We start from the raw sequence: 22,684 nt of genomic DNA, 5'->3' as shown, positions 1-22,684 counted from the left end.
CTATAAACACCTAGTGATAAATTGGTAATTGAGTTTGTTCTTGATGTTTTGAAATGTACAGGCAAGATGGACACATGTCCCCTTCTCTGTCTCTCTAAATTTGTTTTATATATAAAATGTTGGCAGCAAATGTATATATCTGTATCCAATAGGTTTCGATAATCAGACATCCCCAAACCATGTGGCAAAATGTCACCAGAAGATAGCACAGCGTGCACAAGTGGGGCTACTGGCTCTGACCATCTTCCTCATCTGTTTGGGACTGTAGCATGTTGTTAAACGGGATAGCCCTAAGATTTGTTGGAATTGCTAAGCCCTGTACTGTCATCCTTGCCTCCTGTCATTCTCTGTCATCCAGCTCTCCCAAGACTCATGTCTAGGCAACTGTATTGCTACCCAAGAGGTCTGGTGAATGGAAAAGCAGGGACCCACTCCATCTGGTGATAATCTTACATCCAGGATGTTCCAATATGAGTTTAGTCTACAAGGGGTTAAACTAGGGTATAGCTATCAAAACATCCCTGTGTGCTGAGAGTGCATGCCTAAGTTGGAGATATCTAAAGAACTGGGACTTGTGCAATTTGCAGTTGTGTGTGTGTTGGTCAAAAGATTTCATGTGGTCATGTTCCCACATGTCTCCTGTTATGCAGTTCATACTTTGGTAATAGGCCTGCGTGTTTAGGACAGCAGCACTACCGAGTATGGTAGACTGAGTGAAACCCACACTGTTAGTAGCAGTCGGCCGAACCACTGGCTAGCTCACAGTGCCTCACCCAAACCTCCGAACTCACGGGAGTAGGTGGCGGTTATGGCAGTCTGAACATGACACTCCGACTCCCCAGGGAAGTTGTGGAAACAGATCTGCAATAATTAGTCAGATGAAACAAAGCAAGGTAATCAACATTATGATCAGGGTAAAGAGAATAAACAACCCCACCATCATGTATGTTGTTTTAGATGTTCAAGAGTTTCCTACCTAACCCTATGTCTACATCTGCAAGCCTAGTAGTTGTAACTCTCTGTCTGGCCCAATCCAAGGATTTAGCCCCAGCCCCATACCTGGATAGACTATTAGGAATCCACCTTTTATGTAGATAGTGATCCTCTGGAGCTGGAAGATGAGCACCAGCAAAACTGCCTGTAGTGCAGTACACGTCCCAGGTTGGTCATGACCGGAATGCCCTCTACCCTCCTTGGGTCAGTGTGTAGTTTATATAATAACCCATGCCACATTGGGACCACAGTCTTGACGTAATGCTGTTTCTTGCAGATAGAAGCTGGTGCCTTGACTGGCAGTCAGCATATCATATATAGCGTTATATAGCCTCGGACAAAGAGTACTATGTGGTGCAAAGGCTAATAAAGAAATCAGCACGCTCCTTGCTTTCCTAGAATAAAAGCAAATTCATAAAATGTATAAAAAAGCCATCGCTAAAAACCAGCCTCACTGTCCTGCATAAAAATGTGAAGAAAACTACTAGCTATGTACTAAGGTGAAACTTGGGTGCCCAACCAGGATACTAAAGGGCCCTCTATAACATCCATTTGATGTGCCTCAGTGCCTCAAGTCAGCACAGCAGGGGAAGTAGACTTATTTGGAGGCGAGCTCCTGCATAATAAGTGTAGGATACCATAGTTCTTCGGGTTAAGATGGAGGCATATTGTTGGGTCAGGCATGTCCCTGAACACCCCCCTCCAATGTGAATCATCTGTGCCACCCAATAATAAAGGTGCAAATCAGCAACACCTAGGACCTGATTTACTAAAAAGTGGCATTGCGCAGTGCTGTGTCAAAATGTGTATCGCCGCACTGCATCACTTTAGAAACGCAGGAATGCACCATATTTACTAATTTATGGTGCACCCCTGTGTTTCCCCCTGTGCTGGTGTTAAATTTAGCTTCCAAAGGGTGTCTGCGTTGAGGGGGTTGATTGTTTATGTGCAGGAAGGTTCTCCTTCCTGCACATAAACAATCTACAATGGTGATTTGTCACTTCTATGTGTGGAGCACAATGCAGCACACATAGAAGTGGCAAATCATCATTTTTGAATAATTGTTTATGTGCAGGAAGGGAGGCCTTCCTGCACATAAACATTCATTCATGGCCTTTTGCTCTTTCTATGTGTACTGCAGAATGCAGCACAAATGGAAAAAGCAAAAACAAGGAGGAAAAAAAGTATTCCTCCTTGTTACTCCATACTAACGCCACCCTGGGTGGCATTAGTTTTTGGTGCTGCTACAGATTTATGCCTTCTTGTAAATCTGGGGCAGCATAAAAAGCAATAGGTGTTGCGGTGGAACGCTAACAGCAACACCCATTGCAAGTCCCTCTGACACAGAAAACTGAATCAGAGGGGCCCATATTTACAAGGTGGGGTTAAGCCACAAAAAGTGGTTCAGCACCACCTTGAAAATGTGGAGCACTGCACAGCGCCACCAGAGCATCACAGAACGTGACTAGGTGCTAGGGCCTTGTAAATCTGGCCCGTTGTACCCTCTGAAATGTTGGCATAGTGCATTTGTGATATGAAATCTGTTGGAGCTTACTTCTCCAGATATATATTGTGACTATAGCTTAAAAGTGTCCATATCCCTCAGAAGCGCCATAGCATTGGCACAACATTAAGCTTTCGTGTCCTGCTATGGTCCATGGTCACCATCATATCCAGGTACTCAAAGTGATCCTCTCACAACTAGAGGATAGTTTATAGGGGATGTTGTGGTCTCTCACCTCTTAACCGCATGTAAGCAGATTTGTGGCAATTCACAGTCAATCCAGAGGCATCCCAGTATGCCCCCAACAGCCACTGCAATTGTGAAAATGAGCTCCCATAAAGAGATTCTCTATTCTCCAGCCCAGTAGACAAGCAAAACCTAACTGGCTGCACATTGTTTCTGATCCACTGTGCCAAAGGCTCAATAGCAAGGGCAAAGCGGAGTGGTAAGAATGGGCATCACTGTCGCCTTCCTGGTTCTATAGGAACAGAAGCTGACAGTATGCTGTTAACACTAACCTGCACAGTAGGAACGATGTACAAGGCCGTCATATTGGCCAAAACCTGAGGACCGATGTTCATCTTGCAGAGTATCTGCATTAAAAAGGGTCAGTGACTCTTGTCAAAGGATTTTACGATGTCTATAGGAAGCAGGAGAGGATGCATGAGCCGTAACCATCTAGACATGGCAGAGTGTCCTGTCCTACAATAAGGCATGAATCCATTTTGGTCCTTATGGATTCTTGTTCTTAACCAGGCGAGAGGCCAAGATCTTGCGAGCAATTTGGGCTTGATATTTATCAGGGATATGCGCTGGTCATAGGCAGAGCTATCGGAGATTTATTAGGTTTAAGGATAGTAGTTATAGTTGCAAAATGTAGATTCTGGGGGAAAGCACCAGTACTCTCAATTTCGTTGCATAAATTTAGGAGATGGGGTGATACTAGTGAGGAACACTGCTAAAGGACTTCATAGGAAGGCTGATGACTACCATGCCTGGCTGCCTTCTTTAGGTAGACCTCAACCCTTGGCATGCTGCATGGCCCGTTCACCGCCCCACAGGCAGGAGTTGAGGCTGTTGGTGTGCAGAGCCGCAAGGAGGCAGTACAAACACCTCAACTTGAACCAATGACTCCACTTTACCCTTCTGGGGGGCAGGATTCTGAAAGATAGTCAGTGGTGGTGAAGGAGGTCTAGTAAGTGAAGTCCACCATCTTGCGCTGCAAGACACATTTACCACCACTGCCATTGTCAGTCTTGCTCAGTGTCCAGTTTAAAAACCTTAAATCACAGTGCATTTGTTGGTAGGCTCCCAGCAGCTCAGCATTCGAGCAAAGTCCTGTTGAATCACTTTCTACAACATTGCTCACTCCACACACGTCTCATATTCATGTTTCTGACTGTTCCCACGGACTGCCAGGTGTGCAATTAATGTGATTTCCTCCCTGGACAGCCACCCGAAATGGCTACTTATTTGAATGAGGAAAATAGAGCATAGACATTAGTCTGGAATCTACCATCCTCTGATATAAACGTCTAAGTTGTGTGCATGAATGTGACTTTGTAGTCTATTGTTGAAGATAACAAGCATTGGCAAAGCCAATAGAATTCACTTTTGGGGTCTGTTAGATTTGCCAATTGGTTTTGACCACACTGTACAGCTCCGGGACACTGTGCAGCATAGTCAGATTAAAAAATTGGAAAATAAAAGTAGGCATAATGGAGGTCACATCATTACACTGATACGCACATGTGTCAGAACCAGTGCGCACACTAACAGAGTGACATGGACGCCATTTAATTTCATTTGTTATTTGCAGATCAGAGATGTTCTAAGCGCCAGTGCTTGGCAATACCTCATTGCACAGCACACTCACCATATACAAAATCAGCACTATAATATAGGCCACCAGACCACTAAGACCCTAAATCCCAGAAACGTTTGCTCTATAAAGTAACAGAGTAAGAGGAGTTATTTGGCTACTGGGGGAAATGGGAGAGATGGGATAACAAAACCTTTGAGTTTAAACAACAAATATTAAAATTAGGCTCATCTTTAACTTTCATTATAATACAAAACACAAAAGGCTAAAAAATCACAAAACTGTAGTAAAGCAAGATTCATCAAGAATGAAGGAATGGGTAGGAAAAAGAAATGTAACTAGCAAAGCAAGAAAAGGAGAGTAGGTATTTTATATCGATATAATACCTCAGAAGGAAGGCCTGACACAGAAATATATGGTCAAAAAGGCTACCTCCAATCTCTTTGTGCTCGGTGCAAGTATTCCAAGATTTAGGGTAATTCCACTCACCCATAATTTTCTACCTTCAATTTTCTTTAGGTGTAATTTGTACGAATTTATGTGGCGGGAAAAAGGTTGGAACTGCGGAAAACATGAAGGGGCATATTTATGTATACCTGAGCGCCACTTTACGTGATGCTTCGGTGGCGCTATGCCCTGAGCCGTATTTATAAGGTGGTGTTAAGCCACTTTTTTTTACTTAACACCACCTTGTAAATACGGCCTCTTCACACGCAGCACTTTACGTGGAAGGGGCGTGCAATAGGTATTGCTGTGGGCGTGCCTCAGCAACACCCATTGCATTTTGACGGTGCCCATATTTACGTGTATTCGTAAACCTGAGGCAGCGGCAAACTCTAACCCGACCCAAGGGATTGCATTAGCAAGGCATTCTGCAGCACGCATAAAAAGAGCAAAATTGCAGTAATGATTGTTTATGTGCCGAAAAAGTGTCCCTTCCTGCACATTCCTGCTCTTTCCCTTTCACACAACACAGCAAAGTGACATGCTGAGGTGTGCTGCGTGAAAGATTGACAAATATGCCCCCAAATATATACATGAATATATATACACCAAACTTTTGGAGTGACTATAGTTCTATGTGTCTGGGTCGGCCAGAAAATCAATGTAAAGTGTTGTTATTGTTACATTTCTTTATTAATGAAAACAAACGAGAGCAATTCCAAACGGTACCAGTTTAGGCAGGCACGTAGAGTTGATGTAGTCAATGATGGTGGAGTTTGGGCATAGGCACCTTACACAGTAAAAAGACAATAGACTCAAAAATATAATGGAAGTTGTAATGTTTCATATCTTCTCTGGCATAGCTTGTATTTTGTTGATACTGCAAGATGAAGGTGGTTATCAGTTATTGTAGTACTCCATCTGGAAGAGTTGTGTTTACATAGCAGTGTGGGGGGAGTTGAGTCCTCTGAGCTTGTCAAGTGGTGAGTTGCAGTGAAGGGTAATTAGAAGGATGAAAGATCAGAATCTGGATGTGGCCAAGGAGGTTTCAGGGTGGTTGGTAATTGACTACAAGTAAGGCACAGGTTGCATGCAGATGAGTAGTGAGAGTACAAAAATATATTCTATGTGTTGTAGTAGTGTTCGGTTTTCCGGTTTCATAAATATTATTCTCTGCAATGTCAGTTTAACCAATTCCGAGAACACTGCCTTAGGTTTTGGAACATTCTGTAATATCAGCTTTTTTCACACCAAGCTGTTTTTGACCTGATTAATATTCCCATGAATTATGTAACATCTTTGTTAAACCTACACAAAACATTTCTGTATTTATCCTGTTAGTGTTTTAGTAAATACTCATTAAACTTTTATTTAGGACTCGTCCCGTTTTTACCTCTTCTTAAACTGTGTCATGAAAATGATAGATAGATAGATAGATAGGTAGATAGATAGATAGGTAGATAGATAGATAGATAGATAGATAGATAGATAGATAGATAGATAGATAGATAGATAGATAGATAGATAGATAGATAGATTGATTGATTTAGAGGTACCAGTGCTATGGAGTGGAAGCTTCAGTAGGCATTTACTTTATGCATCACACTTGAAAATTATTAAATCCTCATGGTAGTCTATTATGTCTAGCATAGGTTTTCCTCTGAAAGGGTAGTCTTTCAGTACAGTCTCTTATACTTAGACAGGCTTTCAAATATTTCACTCATTGGATGTGTGCTGTACAGTGCAGCACATATTTCACTTGTTGGATGTGTGCTGTACTGTGCAGCACAGATGCAATGTGTGAAACTGAGAAATAAAATAAATCTCCAACTTTGCATCTGCCTCAAAGAACTGTTGTTTGTTTAGGCAAAGCTGCATCTGACAATGTGAGCAAATTTTTCTTTGCATCAAAACCATGGATGGCTGCATTGCTATGCCACTGTAACATCCATATAAAGCTTCTTTGATGCAAAGCAATGCAAAGAGTAATTCGGACTGAAAAAAGGGCACTTTTCCAGCACAAAAACAGTTTTGAGCTGTAAAGTAAATATCCTTTCATGAATTTGGGCCACTTTGCATTAATTGTGTGACTGCCCAAAGTCTTGATTAACACAGGTGTGATTTGCAAATAATGAGTTTGAATACCAGCATATCGATTAACCTAAAATTGAATATTAGTATTACCTATTATTTACAACACTCGGTGCTCAGTGGGATGTATAAAAATAAGTTATAATTATCATGGGGTGTCACCTTAGATCACTGCAGAAAGAGAAGACGGCAAGAAGCAACTCTTAAGTCCCACTTCCCCTTCCTTCTCGGATAATTGAATGCATCAGGCCATCTATTGGCCTCCAGGCTGACCGATAGGACACAATCAAAGAATCTATTATTGGTGGCTGGCATGCAGATTGTATACCAGTGCACCGATAATGTCCCCCTGGATAGTCGTACATGTTAAATACTATGCTTTTTAACATGCTAGGGATTTATAACAGCATTTTCAGATCACTATTCCTACCTTTTCCTCGACTTCAGAGGTGGTGGCACACTTGGCCCCCTAGCTTGGTAGGCTGTCCTGCCACCATTTGCTTAGCTGCAAGTACCTCTGCTGACTGCATAACCTCTACAAAGGATACAGCCACTTTTGTTTAAAAAAAAGAAATATAACTCCAACTGAACTATGACGTTTTTGTGCCTGGTTACTGTGTAAAACTGCATCTTTGTTCGAAAGCCCCTGTCTCCTGGAATAAAGGGCTCATGTGCTTGGTGGGTGGCTGGCTAGCCACCACAGGGCTCTGCTTCCCTTGCGTGGATCACTCATACCGATGGGAGCGGCGCTGATTTATGCTGGTGTTCCAGCCCGCCAGTGTGTAATTGATCTACTAAGCCTTGACTGCTCACACACGGTACTCCTGAAGAGTAAAGTGCAACATTATCCTATGGAACTGTGTCCTTAGTTAATTTTTTTAAAAAGCTGCAGTAAATGACAGGACCTTTTACAAATACTTATTATTTTAGACTATATTGTGCTTGTTACTTGGCCCATGGACCTGGGGTTGCAGTAGCGTTTCTTATGAATATTACAGCACAAAGGCCCAGGTTTAAGATGCTCTAGAGGCACATTAGAGTCATTTCTGGAGTCTAAAGTGGCTTTAGGCTTCAAAATCCGCCAAGCCACATTTACAAAGTGGCGCAATGCATGCATTGCGCCAGTTTGTAACTCTTTGCACCACATTACGTGTGCACCATGCATAATGTATGCAAAGGGGGCGTTCCCCCATTAGATGGTCCAAAAAATGGCACAAAGAAATCTAAAAGATTTCTTTGCACCATTTGAAGTGACTACTTTTAACACCTGCTTAGAGCAGGCATTAAAACGGGGCACAGCATTTGTTGTATGTACTGTTCAGGGTCAGCGCCAATATTTTGTCGCTAACCCTGAACAGTACATCAATAGCGTCCCAAAATGTTACGCTATTGCCCTCTACCCTGTGCCATGGTGCACCGTATTTTAAATATGACGCACCCATTGTGGCAGTAGGGGAGCACTAAGGAGCACTTTTCTTAAATCTGCCCCAAAATGTTTGATAATACTGAGATTCCTTTTGCCTTTTGGTCCTATTAAATAGTCTCAAATTGTTCTAAAGGCCTGCACTTTTAACATAAACTACTAATGAAATATAGAATAACTTAAGAAAGTCACCCATATTGTTAACTAAATACAATGGCCATTGCTACGTGAAAATGCTCATGTTTTTATGCCCTGCATTGTGTTTTTCATAGGAAACATGGTACTGGCAGGGTGATGTGAGTGCCGACGATGTCATGATGAGTGGCGTTAAATGCTCGGGGACTGAGCTTTCGCTAGCACACTGCCGCCATGATGGTGCTGAGGTATCGTGCCCGAGAGGAGGAGGTCGTTATGCTGCTGGGGTTTCATGTTCTGAAAGTGAGTATTACCTCTAGATGTGTAGGCCACGGAGCCTATGGTAATGACCTTCCCAAAAGGTCCTCCAGAGGTCATAACACTCTCTGAATCAAGTTCACAGAAGCAGCAGAAAGACAAGTCTTGACCTGCAAAAAAAGACCCCCTGTAGATATTTAACTTCATAGTCAGTAGTGTAAACATGTTTTATCGGGAATTTCGTAATTGACACAACCCTGAATACAGTGGTTGCCACCACAATGAACACAATCCATAGCACATGATATTACTAACATACAACTTATGATCAATCTAGCGAGTTAAACATTGGTGAAGGTGGAACCAGATTGAAAAGAAAATTCTGACACTAGGTACTGAAAAGGCAGTTTACTCCTTGAACTCAACATTGTTACATACAATATTATTCAAAATGTTTATTTGATTAAGAACTAATTAGTGTTTTTCACATATTTCTAGAACCTCATCGTGGCAATGTGGCCAAAAGTTATAATAGCTGAAAAATGCAATTTGTTACAAGGTACTGGGGCGTATTGGCTATGTTCAGGAATTCTATTTGATATTGGGTTTTAGTCAGATAGAAACATGTTGAATATGGCATGAATGTGGGATATATGTATGGGTAGATAATTGTCCATGATAAGGTTGATTTTCACCAATGTGTGCCAAATGATATCAAATTGACAATGAGGGTGAATGAGAGCTCAAGTTGTTCATGAGGTCACTATCTACTTTCTCTGCTCAGCTGATCAAATGGTTCAACTATGTACAGGGAAAGGAGTATTTAAGGAACTATGCACAACGTGGCCTTACCTCCTTCTCCCTCTCTCTACGTAGCTGTTAATGAAAAATAATATACCTGTGGCATCATGTTACCCATCAACACTACACTTCCCAAATACACAAAGAATCACGTAGTCCTGCCTTCCTTCCCCAGCACCCTCAATGACATACTCATTCACTCCAATATCCTATTTGAACAAGCATTTGCAAAGCAATGGGTCTCACATTTGCTCGAGTTAGAGCTGTTACCGTTGTAAATTCTTAACTGGACATTTCTTGACACTTAAATTGAAAATGGAAATTAACACAGTTGACATAAGGGAGCCGATTCAAAGTGCCACGGACGCCATGAGCGTGAGTACGAAGGAGAGACACAAAAGGAAAAAGAAGTTTGCATTCAAAGGTATTGGCATCATGCAATTATCCATGTAACAGGATCGATGTCCAAGGCAGTAACAAAGCGGCCCAAGGAGGGACAAATGTAAAGCGTTTACGATGATAACAAACGATTTTTGAAAGGCAAGCCCATGAACAAGTGATAGTGATGGGAATGTGGTAGGCGTGTTTAAAAGGCACCAGATAGATTACAACAGGTCTGAGCACTTGCACACTCAACCTAAAAACGACTGGTGCCATGCCACCCTCACCCTCACCCTCACCCACCACCCCCATTACCCTTCCTAGAGCCAAGGACATTAAAATGAGGCATTTTAGAGCAGAGACATGAGGAAGGCCTGGGACTGCAGAGACTTGTTTTATGTGAATTGATGTTTTATTGCTATTTTTCTGCTATAGAGTCTTAACTCTCGTGAATTAAGAAATCTAAGAACTGTACTTTGCAAATCTAGGAAAAGAGGTTATATTTAAAACCAAAAGTTATTGTTTTTGTATGAATTTCCACCTAGTTGAGTCAATTCGCCTTCAAAAAACTATAATTAAGCAGAGCATCAGAGGCAATTCCTAACTGTATAAAATGTAATGCCCTGAATGTTTAGTGTTTTCAATTGGGATTTCAGCAAAGACAACGTTTTCTGCAGATTTAAGGGCATATTTAAGAGCACATAGCACCATCTACCGACACATTAACGTCATTTTTTTAGGCTAATGTTTTGTTAGATGGCCAAAATCCCTGCGCCTCATTTAAAAAATACGGCGCACACATGGTGGTGGAAGGGGGGCTGTAAAGGGCGCAAGAAAAGTGCAGTACCACTTTTCTTAAATATGCCCCTTAGTGGGCTAAGCCTTAGCAAGGAATTTATTTCATGAAGGGTTCCACAGTTAAAGATGTGTTCAGGCAAACAGATGTAAGTAACAGTCACTTCTGTCAAGTACTCTTTTGAACATCAAAATAAATTCAGTTCTTTAGACTGAAATCCAGTTGCTGGCACACATGTGTTCCAGTTATTCATTTATTTACTGCATATACTGCAGATGATGGAAAACCCTGTGTTGTTTATGAAACCAGTTTGTGTGTATATACTCTGTTAATTTTTAGTGCACATTTATAATATATATATATATATATATATATATATATATATATATATATATATATATATATATATATATATCAGTATATTCTGAATTACATATAATAATCTGGGTTTTTATAACTTGTTTCATCAAATATACTATATCATGGTGATATTAAAAAAAAAACTGTTGAAAATCGAGATGTCTTTCCCGTCTTCAATGATCATGTATATTTAGAATAAAAGAAAGACATGGGCATTCGATATATCTTCGCTAACATTCCCTCATTTTTAACAGTTAAGTTGAAAAAATCTGTGTGAGAGTCTGTTGTATGGCATCACTTTACTTACGAAATGTTGTGCCAAAATCTGTCAAATACCTTATCAGTATTTCAGAGACACAAGGTTGCCTCCAGATACCTGAATTTACCCACAGACAATGCTGCCCCTGGGCTGGCTTGACCTTTGCCCTTCCGGTAACAATTTTTAAAAGAGTAGGGCCCATAGTTATACTTTTTAGCAACGCATTTGTGCCGCTTTTTGATGCAAAAACGGCACAAACTTACAAAATACAATTGTATTTTGCAAGTTTGCGCTGCTTTTTCGTTAAAAGATTACGCAAATACGATGATAAAAAATTATAAATATGGGCCTAAGTGTCTGGCTTAAACAAGAAAAAAAACTCTCATTCCACAAGCAGAAAAACATCTGTGAAACAGTGCAGCTTTGACTATATCAAGAAAGGGACACCCATCAAAGGCACAATTGTTGCAGTAGCCAGAACTGAACTAGGCTTAACGCTTCCTTGTTCAGCCATCTACAGGCTGATTAAAGTCTTCGGTTCATCTTAATTTTCATTGGTAGGAGAGCATTCTAATCCTCCACTTTTTATCCTACCTCATATGTAGAAAACCTAAGCCTATAACTGCTTCTAGTTTGTGTCCAGTTTTATAATCAGTATTGCCCACAAATGGTGTGCAGACAAAATATCGGAGAAAAAATATTGTGTGGACAAAATATCATGTCAAGCATATCAAAGACAAAAGTATTGTGAAGGTTAAGTTTCTATAAGTAAGCAAAGATTTACTATATATAACTCCACATATGTGTACCTTGAAGATAAATATATTTTCAAAGTACCTAGATGTGGAATTAAAAATAGTAAATCTATGCATACATATTTGCACTTACGTTCTCAATATTTTGGTCAATATATTTGACATGGTAATCTGTCCACACAATACTTGTATTTCCGATATTCTGTCAGTAATCACCACAAATTGTGGTGGTACTGTAGTATTGTTGTTTTCCTTCATAGAACATATGTATCAAATTTACTACACAGTCTCTCTTTAACCACACAGTCGCTCTTAAGGCTGAAAATGTAACCAAGTCAGTGTCTCCTGTAACAATGTTTGTTTATGTTCATGAAATGCCACATCCAGGTTCTTGACATACCATTCGATGCATAATAATTGACTTCAAAATAAATGGAGTGTTTAGGTTATAATGGAAAGCCTGCTCCAAATTGTTTCCTTTGACACTGTCATAACATATTATTAAAGGATAGTGTCAAGGTTTGAGGACAAACTTTCTTAGGTCATCACAATCCAATGTTCCACTTATATATTTTTTGTGTTTGAATGAGAATCTCTTTGTATGCATCATGCATGCAAAATTGACCACAAGGACAGAAAACCCTTGGGGACATATTTATGAGCGGTTTCACCATGCTTGCACCACGCAATGTGATACATGTGTTGCATAAACCATTAAGTCATATTTTTTAAGCCATACAAAGCTACTGTGTGTGGCTTTGAATGGATTCAAAAGTGTGGAGTAAAGCAGGGCAGCACACATAGAAAGAGAAAAAAGCCACAGTATTGTTTTTGTGCAGGGAGGTGTCTCTTCCTACACAAAAACAATTCTGCATGTAACGCTGGCACCCTTGCACTATGGTGCAAGAGTTCCTGTGTTGGAGCTGGGCTGCCAAAAGGGCGCCAGTGCAGGGGAAAAGGACATGATTGTGCTGTATTGGATGAAAACAGTGAATTCCCGCCCCTTCCTTGTGACGCAGGACAGTGCATCAAAGTGACTTTCTGTGCTGTTCTGCACCACAAAACTCATTAATATGGGCCTCAATATAAATCAGAGCCTGATGTATAGTGAAATTGTAGTTTAACAGTGCACCTGAATTCTTTTTGTAGTTATGCGTCTGATTTGTGTCCAAATACTGGGTGAATTGGAAACAACTTATTTTACATAAGTGTCGAGTTGATAGATTTGGATAAGTGTATCGTCTGAATTGTGTGGCCTTGAGGATCCTTCACTGACACTTCGTCTATGTCTTTCTTTCCTCTACCACAGCTGCTCCTGACCTTGTTCTCAATGCAGAGTTGGTTGAGCAGACCACCTATCTGGAGGACCGGCCCATGTTCATGCTGCTATGCGCCTTGGAGGAAGAGTGCCTGTCCTCAACGGCTGCCACAACCAACCGCAATAGTGGGTACCGAAGACTTCTCCGTTTCAGCTCTCAGATCCACAACACTGGCCAAGCTGACTTCCGCCCCAAGAATGGACGCCACGCTTGGATCTGGCATGAGTGTCACAGGCAAGTCTATTCATATGTTGCCAAAGTTTGCAGTGCAGTGGTGTAGATTTAGAAACCTGACAAGCAGAAATTCTTTTTTCCACATTTTACTTGAATTGTCTTTTTAAATTAATATACAGGACTACTGACAAAGCCCACCAGGCACACCTAACCTTCTAATGCTCCTACATTCTGTAACACCGTCGACTCTGTTTCATATCAGTATTTACTTTGTCTTCCTGCATTATTTACAAACATTTTGTTTTTATGTGATTGATTTCAGGACAGCGAACAGATGTTTTGGGTTTTTTCACACAACATTTTGTGACAAAAATTACAAATGGGGATAATCCCATTATCACAAGAAATCTATGCAACAAAAACATACAGACCTTTTTTTTTATTTTTTTTTACTGGGTCTGCTTTTGAGAGGGGATAAACTCTTATGAAACAACAAGGGCCATTTAGGGCTCGATCATAACAGACTTGCAAAAAAGGTGCAAATTGTGCACCTTTTAAATCAAGTTTGCTTAGCATTTGCAAATTAATAGGGGAGCAAATTACACCATCTTCATTTGCCACCTTGGACTGGGGAATCATGTGCAGATAGTGCATTTTAGTCCTCATTGCAAGGTACTCACACAGGCCTTGTGCATTATGCGCTTACACTATATGGGGCACATTTCACCTAACCCAAACTTCAGCAGTAAACATCTGCAATGTCCCCACACGTAATACCATTTTGGGCTCGAGCAGGATGTTGCATCTAAAATCTTTAAAAAATGCTCAGATACATGGTGTGTTAGGGAACTCTGCTATAGTCCTTTAGGCTTTTTATTACATTTATGTTAAACATCACACAAGATGTAGTTCGTACTGTGGAGTCTCACCTGTCCTCTGCAATGCATAATGGAAGATGCATTTCAATTTAGGCACAATGCAATTTTTGCAGCTTAGTTTACTCAGTTTTCAGTCTTTTTAGCTGTTAAATACTTGCTCAGTAAATATTCAAAATTATCTGACATTTTTCTTAGTTGTTGCCTTTCACCTTATAAGCATACTGTTAAAGCAAAGTGATTCATGTTTACACCTGGAGACATTTGACGTGACATTACTCATGCAGAAGCAGCATCTTTAGGGCCATATTTATACTCGGTTTGCGCTGAATTAGCGTCATTTTTTTTAATGCTGTTTCAGTGCAAACCGAACTCCATATTTATACTTTGGCGCTAGACAGGTCTAGCGGCAAAGTTATGAAGTTTACGTCATTTTCTGGATGTGAACACCTACCTTGCATCAATGAGATGCAAGGTAGGCGTTCCTGTGCAGAAAACGACGATATGGCCTTAGTGCCATAATTATCTCCCGGTGCTAAAATCTAGCACAGGGGAATGGGGGGCCTTAAATCATTATTATTTAACGCCGGGGTCAGGGCAGGCGTTAGGGGACCTGTGGGCCATTTTCCATGGGCAGAGGCCATGGAAAGACCCACAACTGCCCTTCCCTGGCCCCAGGGACACCCTTACCTGCCCCCACCCACACCAGGAAGACATCTAAGGATTGGGGACCCCATTCCATGTAGGTCGAGGTAGGTATGGGTAAGTATTTTGTTTGTTGAAAGTGCCATAGGGGGCTTAACCTGGGCCCCCCTACATGGCACTGGGCCCAATGGCCATGCCCAGGGGACATAGGTCCCCTGGGCATGGCCATTGGGCTGGGGGGTATAACTCCTGTCTTAACTGAGACAGGAGTTATGTCCATGGGGTTCTAACATCAGAAAATGACGCTAGTCTAGGCAGAGGCATTTTATTTTGTCTCTGCCCGTACTAGCATCATCCTCTGGTGCTAAACACTCTCTTGACCCTAGGCTTCCCCCACCAAGATAGCGTCATTTTCTATGACACTAGCCGGGCCTTACTGCCGGCTAGGATCATACCATAAATATGACGCCCCGGCCAGCGTCTTGGTATGACGCTAGCCGGCGGTAAACTTTTTGACGCTGAACTAAATATGGGCCTCAATTCGCTCAGACCCTTAAAGGTATTTTAGGTTAACATTTTAGTGGTGCATAATGAGGAATGGGCCATATCGACTTTGTTTCATTCAAATGTAAAATGGAAGCAAAGGTTTTTACACCATTCTGTAACAATGTTTAGCCCTACTGCAAATACCTGTGTGTAATATTGTTTAGAGCAGAGAAAAAATTGTTTTGATCCAAGGGTAAGTGCACCTCTGCAGACAGACATCTATTTCTCGATATATCTACTGGTAGAATTAATGTTTGTGTGTGTATGTGTTTGTCTGTGTGTATGCACGTCTTTGTGTGTCTTTCACACTTTGTTGGTCAGGAGTCGTTCTCGCAGAAAACGATTCCAATGTATGTCAGCTATGTTGTAGTACCAGAATATTGTTGCCAAAATATCAATTGACATAAGTGTTATATCCTAAGTATCATCTACAAAATTATTGACTCAGAGTTAATAATAGAACGTCTACCTACACCTAGTAGGACAATAAATGGTATTTCTGTATATGACCTTTTCAGATACAACCTCAATTACTGATCTAAGTCTACAGATCAACACACCCAAAGGTACATGCACGTTGATGTGTGATATTTGTTTGCCCTTTTGTTTACTTTGTTTTTTTATTCCATCTCATTCTTTGTACAGCAGAAAGCACATATATGAACATGTATCTTAGGTGTACTGAAAGTGAACTAAATGTTCCTTTTAGTTTCACTCTGTACTGCTGGCTTATGTTTCATTTGTAGGTTGTGGAGCTGAGCAGCTGTGGCCAGCAGTTCTTTATTATGACCTCTAAGTATTTATGTCAGAAGGGATCTCTATATGCATTATGTGGTTACAGGATACTTGAAGATGCACTGATGCATTATTGCGCCTTGGCTAGTTCAACAACTGACCTACCAGGGTAAACAATCTTGCCTGATGTCATCTAGCTGTAATTGTTGCTGATATGTTATACGGGCCTGCTCTGCTTGGAGCGATGCTGTCTGTAGAGTGTGTCTGAGCAGTATGAAGAGAGAGAGAGAGAGAGAAAAAAAACTCTGACATAACCAGACAAACCAAAGTAAACAAAAAAATGATGGCCACAATGTGTGAAATAAACTCTACCACTTGCAATTACTGGGTGCCCCATCCCAGTCTATGATTTTTTTTACCCACCATGCCATATCAGATTAAACCTAGTCATATGAAAATCAGCCTTGGTCCTGCTCCCATAGCAATAGTTCATCCTGCACTGCCAAGTCCTCCCTGAACTGGAACATGAGAAACCCAGGCCCGAAGAAATACCATCTATGTGAGGAATGGTATGCTATGAGGACTTGTCCCGGGGTGGGGGGGTGTGTGTGTTGGTGTGTGTGTCAGCCAGTGGTCCTGTACTGCATTAAAAAAGCAGACACAGTAAGAGGGTTGGGAGTTGAATTTTTTTTTCCTTTGTTTTAATTATGACATTTTGAAGTTTATCCTCTTCCCCATTGGATTACGCAAGTCATAACAACTGGAATATCAGACATCGTCTTAGTTTTGAGTTCCATCTGACCCACTTCCCTTGGCTCCATACACGCCACCTTGAAAACAAACTCAGGGTTTCTCCCAGGTGTCAGATACAAGAGTTTGCAGAACGCTGTGCCTAAAGATGAATCAGTGTAGAAACATCCTGTGGAAGAACATGATGTACTCCAGGCATTACCACCGTTTGTTATTGAACGCGTAGGCCCCTGTCTTGGCTCCAGTCGTTTCTACAGCTGTTTTATAAGTTAAGCACAGACTTTTCTAGCAGTGGTTGGTTTCCTTCCAACTCAACCTTCACTCTCAGCTTGTGCTCATGAATCTTGTTTGAACATTCGGTGGGGGTCGTGACTCATTTTACTGAACAAGGAGCAAAATGCTAATTGCACGGGTTGTAGTGTCCACAGGAGACACATTCTGCCTACAGAGCGGTCTACTTTGCTTGATATGTGTCTGGCCGTTTCTCAATGGTGCAGAACAACAGTTAGAATTTTTTCGCCTAGAAAACTCGGTCAGAGGGGAGCTCAGCAACTCACCAGTAAATATTAACCAATTGTGGGAATTGTTTGAAATTATTGGGTTGATCTGGAATTCAGAAAAGGTTGCCAGGGGTACTCCTTCAAGGCTGTAACTGCGTACTCCTTAATTCCTTTGCAAATTCTATTTTCTGATCTGCAGATATTACTTTATTGTTTCTTTTGATTGTGTACTTATTATTGCCCTGATATGGTTCACTTAACCCAGCAGTAAATAATATTACCTTACATTGCCTAATGAGCTCGTATTGGCTCAAGGAAAAATCTTCAAGCAACTGAAAATGCAGCTGCTTAGTTTTGTCTCTGCTCTTTTCACCATTGGGAAAATATTGTTTTCTCTTTGCACTATGGGGAAAATATTATCCCTGTGGCAAAACCCTTCCCCAAACCCTCACCATGGGCCTATTTAAGGAAAGTGGTGCTGCAGCCAGTGCAGCGTCACTTTCCTTGCGCCCCTTAGCACCCCCGTAACGCCAACATGTGTGCACTGTATCTAATGTATGGCGCACCAGGGCGGTAGTTAAAGAACTAGCACCAAAATGTTTGACATTAGTTCAGAGCTTTGTAGCATTAGCCTAAAAAATGTTGACGTTAATCCTGTAAAGGTCATTGAGGGTCATTGTAACCAATAGTGTGCCTCCTTTTAATGCCTGCTCTGAGTAGGCATCAAAAGCGCCAAAAGATTTGGTGCAAAAACATCTTTTTGATTTCTTTGTGCCATTTTGTCTGCCCCTCTAATGGAAGAACGCCTCATTTGCATACATTATGCCTGCCACAGGCCACTTGGTAAATTTGGTGCAGCAATTTTGACCTCGATGGGCCAAATTATCGTAAATAAAAATGACGCTAATTTGGCGCAAGGAGGTGCTAGGGGCTCTTAAATCTGCCCCCAAATGTTTCTAAGGTGGGAATGGCCTGAGAAAGGTTTGTGAGCATGCGGATACTTGTGATTTATTCGTTTGTGCACAAACTTTCCTGGGAATTGCTGCCCTGGAAACCCCACTCCCTGCCCTGACAGAAGATTTATTCATCATCAGATTAGCCCTATATTCAAATGCATGTGCTCAATTCATTGTTGTTTAAAACTATATGCAAATTCTTTAAGTCAAACAAAATGAGATTAAACCTAATTATGCAAAAGGTGGTACTTAGATTAAGTTACATTGTGACTGTTTTTTTTCTTCTCTACTTACTTTTTCGAGAAAATAATATGTGCAGTGAGTTCCCGCAACACAACACACAAACGATGCTCCAGTAAATCACCAAAGTCCAAAATATAAATGTCCAACTTTTTCTCTGATGCACTCGAACATTATCTCACTGATGACTGAAAGCATGGATGAAACACAGGTGGCTTCTCTCAGTGTATGAGAATCAAGTGACTCTGAAGGTGAAAGGTAATGCATATACCTACTAAGAAACTAGTACATCAATTCCAGCCTGCCAACCTTCAGAAAATGGGTCCTGGAGCGTGGGTGGGTGGGTGTCTTTAGAGAAGAGTGTTGCGTTCAGCACGACAATAGCTGAGTAGCCCTAACACCCTCCCTAAAAAACACAAAGGTTCCTGCACTTCCTCTCATATCATGAAGAGGTTGGAAAACCTTGTCCTGAAGCCATTAAGAGCCAATCCAAATATGGGCTAGAAATCTACTCTCTTTAGAGGTTTCCAGCTTACCTTCTGTTCACCACGGAAATATAATCGCTTCACCATGTGAAGAAGGTTGCTGTCATGTGAAACATAGTGACCCCATGAGGTGTCAGGTCTGCTAATGTAAAGTAAACAACACTCAAAAAACTATAAACTTCAAATGTTAATGGGATTCCCAATGTTAGCTCAGTGTTTGCTATAATGACCATGTCATGTGCTACACTACGTAAGCTGTCACTGATACAAAATGACTACGTGGCAACATATGCCAGTCAGTAAAGATTTTATCAGGATTTTACAGACACAAGCACAAAAAATTCATTAGTCCATCAATACTTTTTGAAGACTATATCATATTAAAAAGTGTGACTTTACGAGGGAAAACCACAAGGTCCCACACTGTTTAATGGGAAATCCATTCCCCTAAACACTGCATTTAGAGTTGAGACAGCTTTATTTTGCCTCTTTTCTATTTTTGGCTATGTTTTATGGCATACGAATTTAATCAATTAATGTCTGCAATGTTCATTGTGTTCAGCCTCCTAGTGTACACTTTCAGAACCTCCTAAACAACATACACTCTTGTTGTTCGAGAAACCTTGTGTCACCGCTTCACCATCGATCATGAGGGGGATATACTTCACACCAGGGTCCCCTCCCAAGGTTGCATTGCTATATTACACATAGCAAAGGACTCGATACACATCCTTACCTTAATCTTATAAATGTAGACATGTGTAATACCTAGGAACCTGTCAATGGAATCAGGTGCCTTCTTCAGAGCTTGAAACAATGCACTTTGATACCACCAAACACTCATAAAAATACGTGACATGGAGAGGGAACTGTAGGTGTTGGTCTTACAGTGGGCAGAGTATGGCCTTGGTCTCACTTGTACTCGGAAAATAAAATGACAGGCTTACATTGTCAGCATATTTATCAGTAATATTGCAGATATTGCGATGTGTAACGTACTAGCCCAAATATTGCAGTTTTTTAAAATAACAACCAACAAAAATAAATCTTCATTAAAATTCCTGCTGTTCTAGAGGTATTTGGTAGCACTCTCCCATCAAGATCCACCAAGATTTCAGGAATGAATTCCAGAGTCTTCTTAGATTGATTTATAACTTATTTTTTACTATACTTTCTACATTCATATAAAGCAGTCCAAGTGGTTTAAGCTCAATCAGAATGTATTACTGTTGTACTGACTTGGCCAAAAAGTAATAATCATAACTACAAATAGGTTAAAATGAAACTTTGTAAGTGCTGAAGTGAAAGAAAAGCGCAGAGTTTAAAACGTGACAAACTCACCTATTTTGTTTTAGCAAAAATGAGTAGACAACTAAGGTTTCAAGAGGATGTTTACATTTCATGTTCAAATCACAAAAGACATGATAATAAAGTGTAATAGAAGGTACATGTAAGTGTAAGAAATTGGGTTATTAGTTGAGAGGAGTAGAAGCACCACTCAAGTAAGAAACACAATCCTTATCAGGGTGACCACGAAAGTCACTAAGTTAACCTGTGCTTAACCCTGTGGGAGCTTGGCACAAAAGCAGTCAGGCTCAATTTAGAGGCAATGTGTAAAGTATTTATGCAGCACACAAACAGTGAAAAAGTGAAAACACAGCGCAAATAAAATCCCAAACCAATTTTAAAAAAGAGTAAATTGTAAAATATAAAATTATACAAGAACAACAATCAAATCAATACAACCAGAGGTATTCATTTTTAAAGTTTGAGGTAAACATAGCACAAACAATCATAAGGCACCTCTTACAGTTATCTGGTTGTGCTGTACTGAGGGAAAGTCAGAACTTCAGGCTGACGGCAATGGAGTGAGGTTGGATACAGGGACCAGGTTAGTCCTTCTGAAGAGTTACCGTCTCAAGTTTGCGGGAAGAGTGCTATTCACTTTGGCCTCTCACCAGCCATCCTGTAAGGAAAACCCACTCTCTTCAGACTTAGGTCTTCTTTGTTTCCATGTCTGGGACAAACTTCAACAGTAGAGCCATTCACAGTCATGTGACCCACAGCACTGGTGAAAAGGCACAGATGATTTGGGCAAGAAAATGCCAACTTTCTAAAACTGGCATTTTCTAAATTGTAACTTAAAATCTGACTTAATAGTTAAATTGTAGGTTACAATTCATTTAAATGTAGACAGCATTTCTCTATCTGCTCATAATTTGAAGTTAGCACATATTAAATGTAATAAGGTAGCCCTGTGTTAGCACAAGAGAGAGATAGTCCTTACAACAGTGAAAAACTATTTTTTAAGGAGTGTTTCACTGTCAGGACATGTACAACTTGAACACACATGCCCTACTTTTTAAATATCATCCACCCTGCACTAGTGGTGGTTAGGGCCTACTTTAGGAGTGACAAATAAGATAATAAGGAAGGTTTAGGCTTGTCAAAATGTATATTATTGTAGTTTATGACTGCACTGCAGGCTTCAATTGAAGGCCTGAGACGTTTTAAAAGGCTACTTTAGTGTGTGGCACAATACGCGCTGCAGCCCACTAGTAGTATTTCATTTACAGGCCCTAGGTATATGTCATAACATTTACCAGGCACTTACAAGAAAATTAGATGTACCAATTTCACCAGGTTTTAGGAAGAGAGGGCAAGCACTTTACCACTGGATTGCAGGAAAAAGTGCATAGAGTCCCAAAAGCTAACAAAACAAAGTTCAGCACAGGGAGACAGAGGAAGGCAAAAATATGGGGTGACCTTGCAGAAAGGTACAGGTCCAACAGTAAGCAATTGAATTACTATTTGTGATGGCAACTGCCTACTTCAAGGAATAATAATCACAGCTCTTATCAGGCTGAACCTTTAACGTCAGTAAATCAACCTGCTCTCAACTTCCTGGTAGCTTTGTCACAGAGTGGAAAGGCTTAACTTAGGGCACCGTGTAAAATATTTATGCAGGACTATAACAATAATAAAGTCACAATGCAAAACAATAAAGATCCCAAACTGAATTAGAAAATAAAGTAAAGTTCAATAGACCAAATTATTCCAAAATTACACGAACCTAATAAGGGGAACTGAAGATATACTTTTTTAAACATTTAAGGGAACATATAACCAAAAAACACTAAGTGCCAATAATAGTCAGTGGTCGCAGTAGACAGGGATCTAGGATCAATTTCAGGCTGACTGCATTGGAGTGGGGGTTAATTGCATCAAACTCCCCCTCCTCACCCCACTCCAACGCAGTCAGCCTGAAATCACTCCTAGGTCCTGTTGTACCACGACCATTGACTATTATTGGCACTTAGGGGCATATTTATACTCTGTTTGCGCCGGATTTGCGTAGTTTTTTTTTACGCAAATCCGATACAAAACTAACTCCATATTTATACTTTGGCGTTAGACCCGTCTAGCGCCAAAGATCT

General features: G+C 40.7%; 1 protein-coding gene across 1 annotated transcript in view; it reads left to right on the top strand.

The window, feature by feature from the left end:
• LOXL2 (lysyl oxidase like 2) overlaps positions 1-22,684 on the top strand; it is a 408,112-nt gene that overhangs the window by 315,451 nt on the left and 69,977 nt on the right. Inside the window, exons 9-10 of the mRNA XM_069214120.1 lie at positions 8,550-8,715; positions 13,332-13,575. Of these exons, the coding sequence (XP_069070221.1) occupies positions 8,550-8,715; positions 13,332-13,575 (410 nt within the window). The remainder of the gene's footprint in view (positions 1-8,549; positions 8,716-13,331; positions 13,576-22,684) is intronic.

The sequence above is a fragment of the Pleurodeles waltl genome, chromosome 11 (genome assembly GCF_031143425.1).
Source record: "Pleurodeles waltl isolate 20211129_DDA chromosome 11, aPleWal1.hap1.20221129, whole genome shotgun sequence".
NCBI lineage: Eukaryota > Metazoa > Chordata > Amphibia > Caudata > Salamandridae > Pleurodeles > Pleurodeles waltl.
This window is presented reverse-complemented; position numbering and strand designations above follow the sequence as displayed.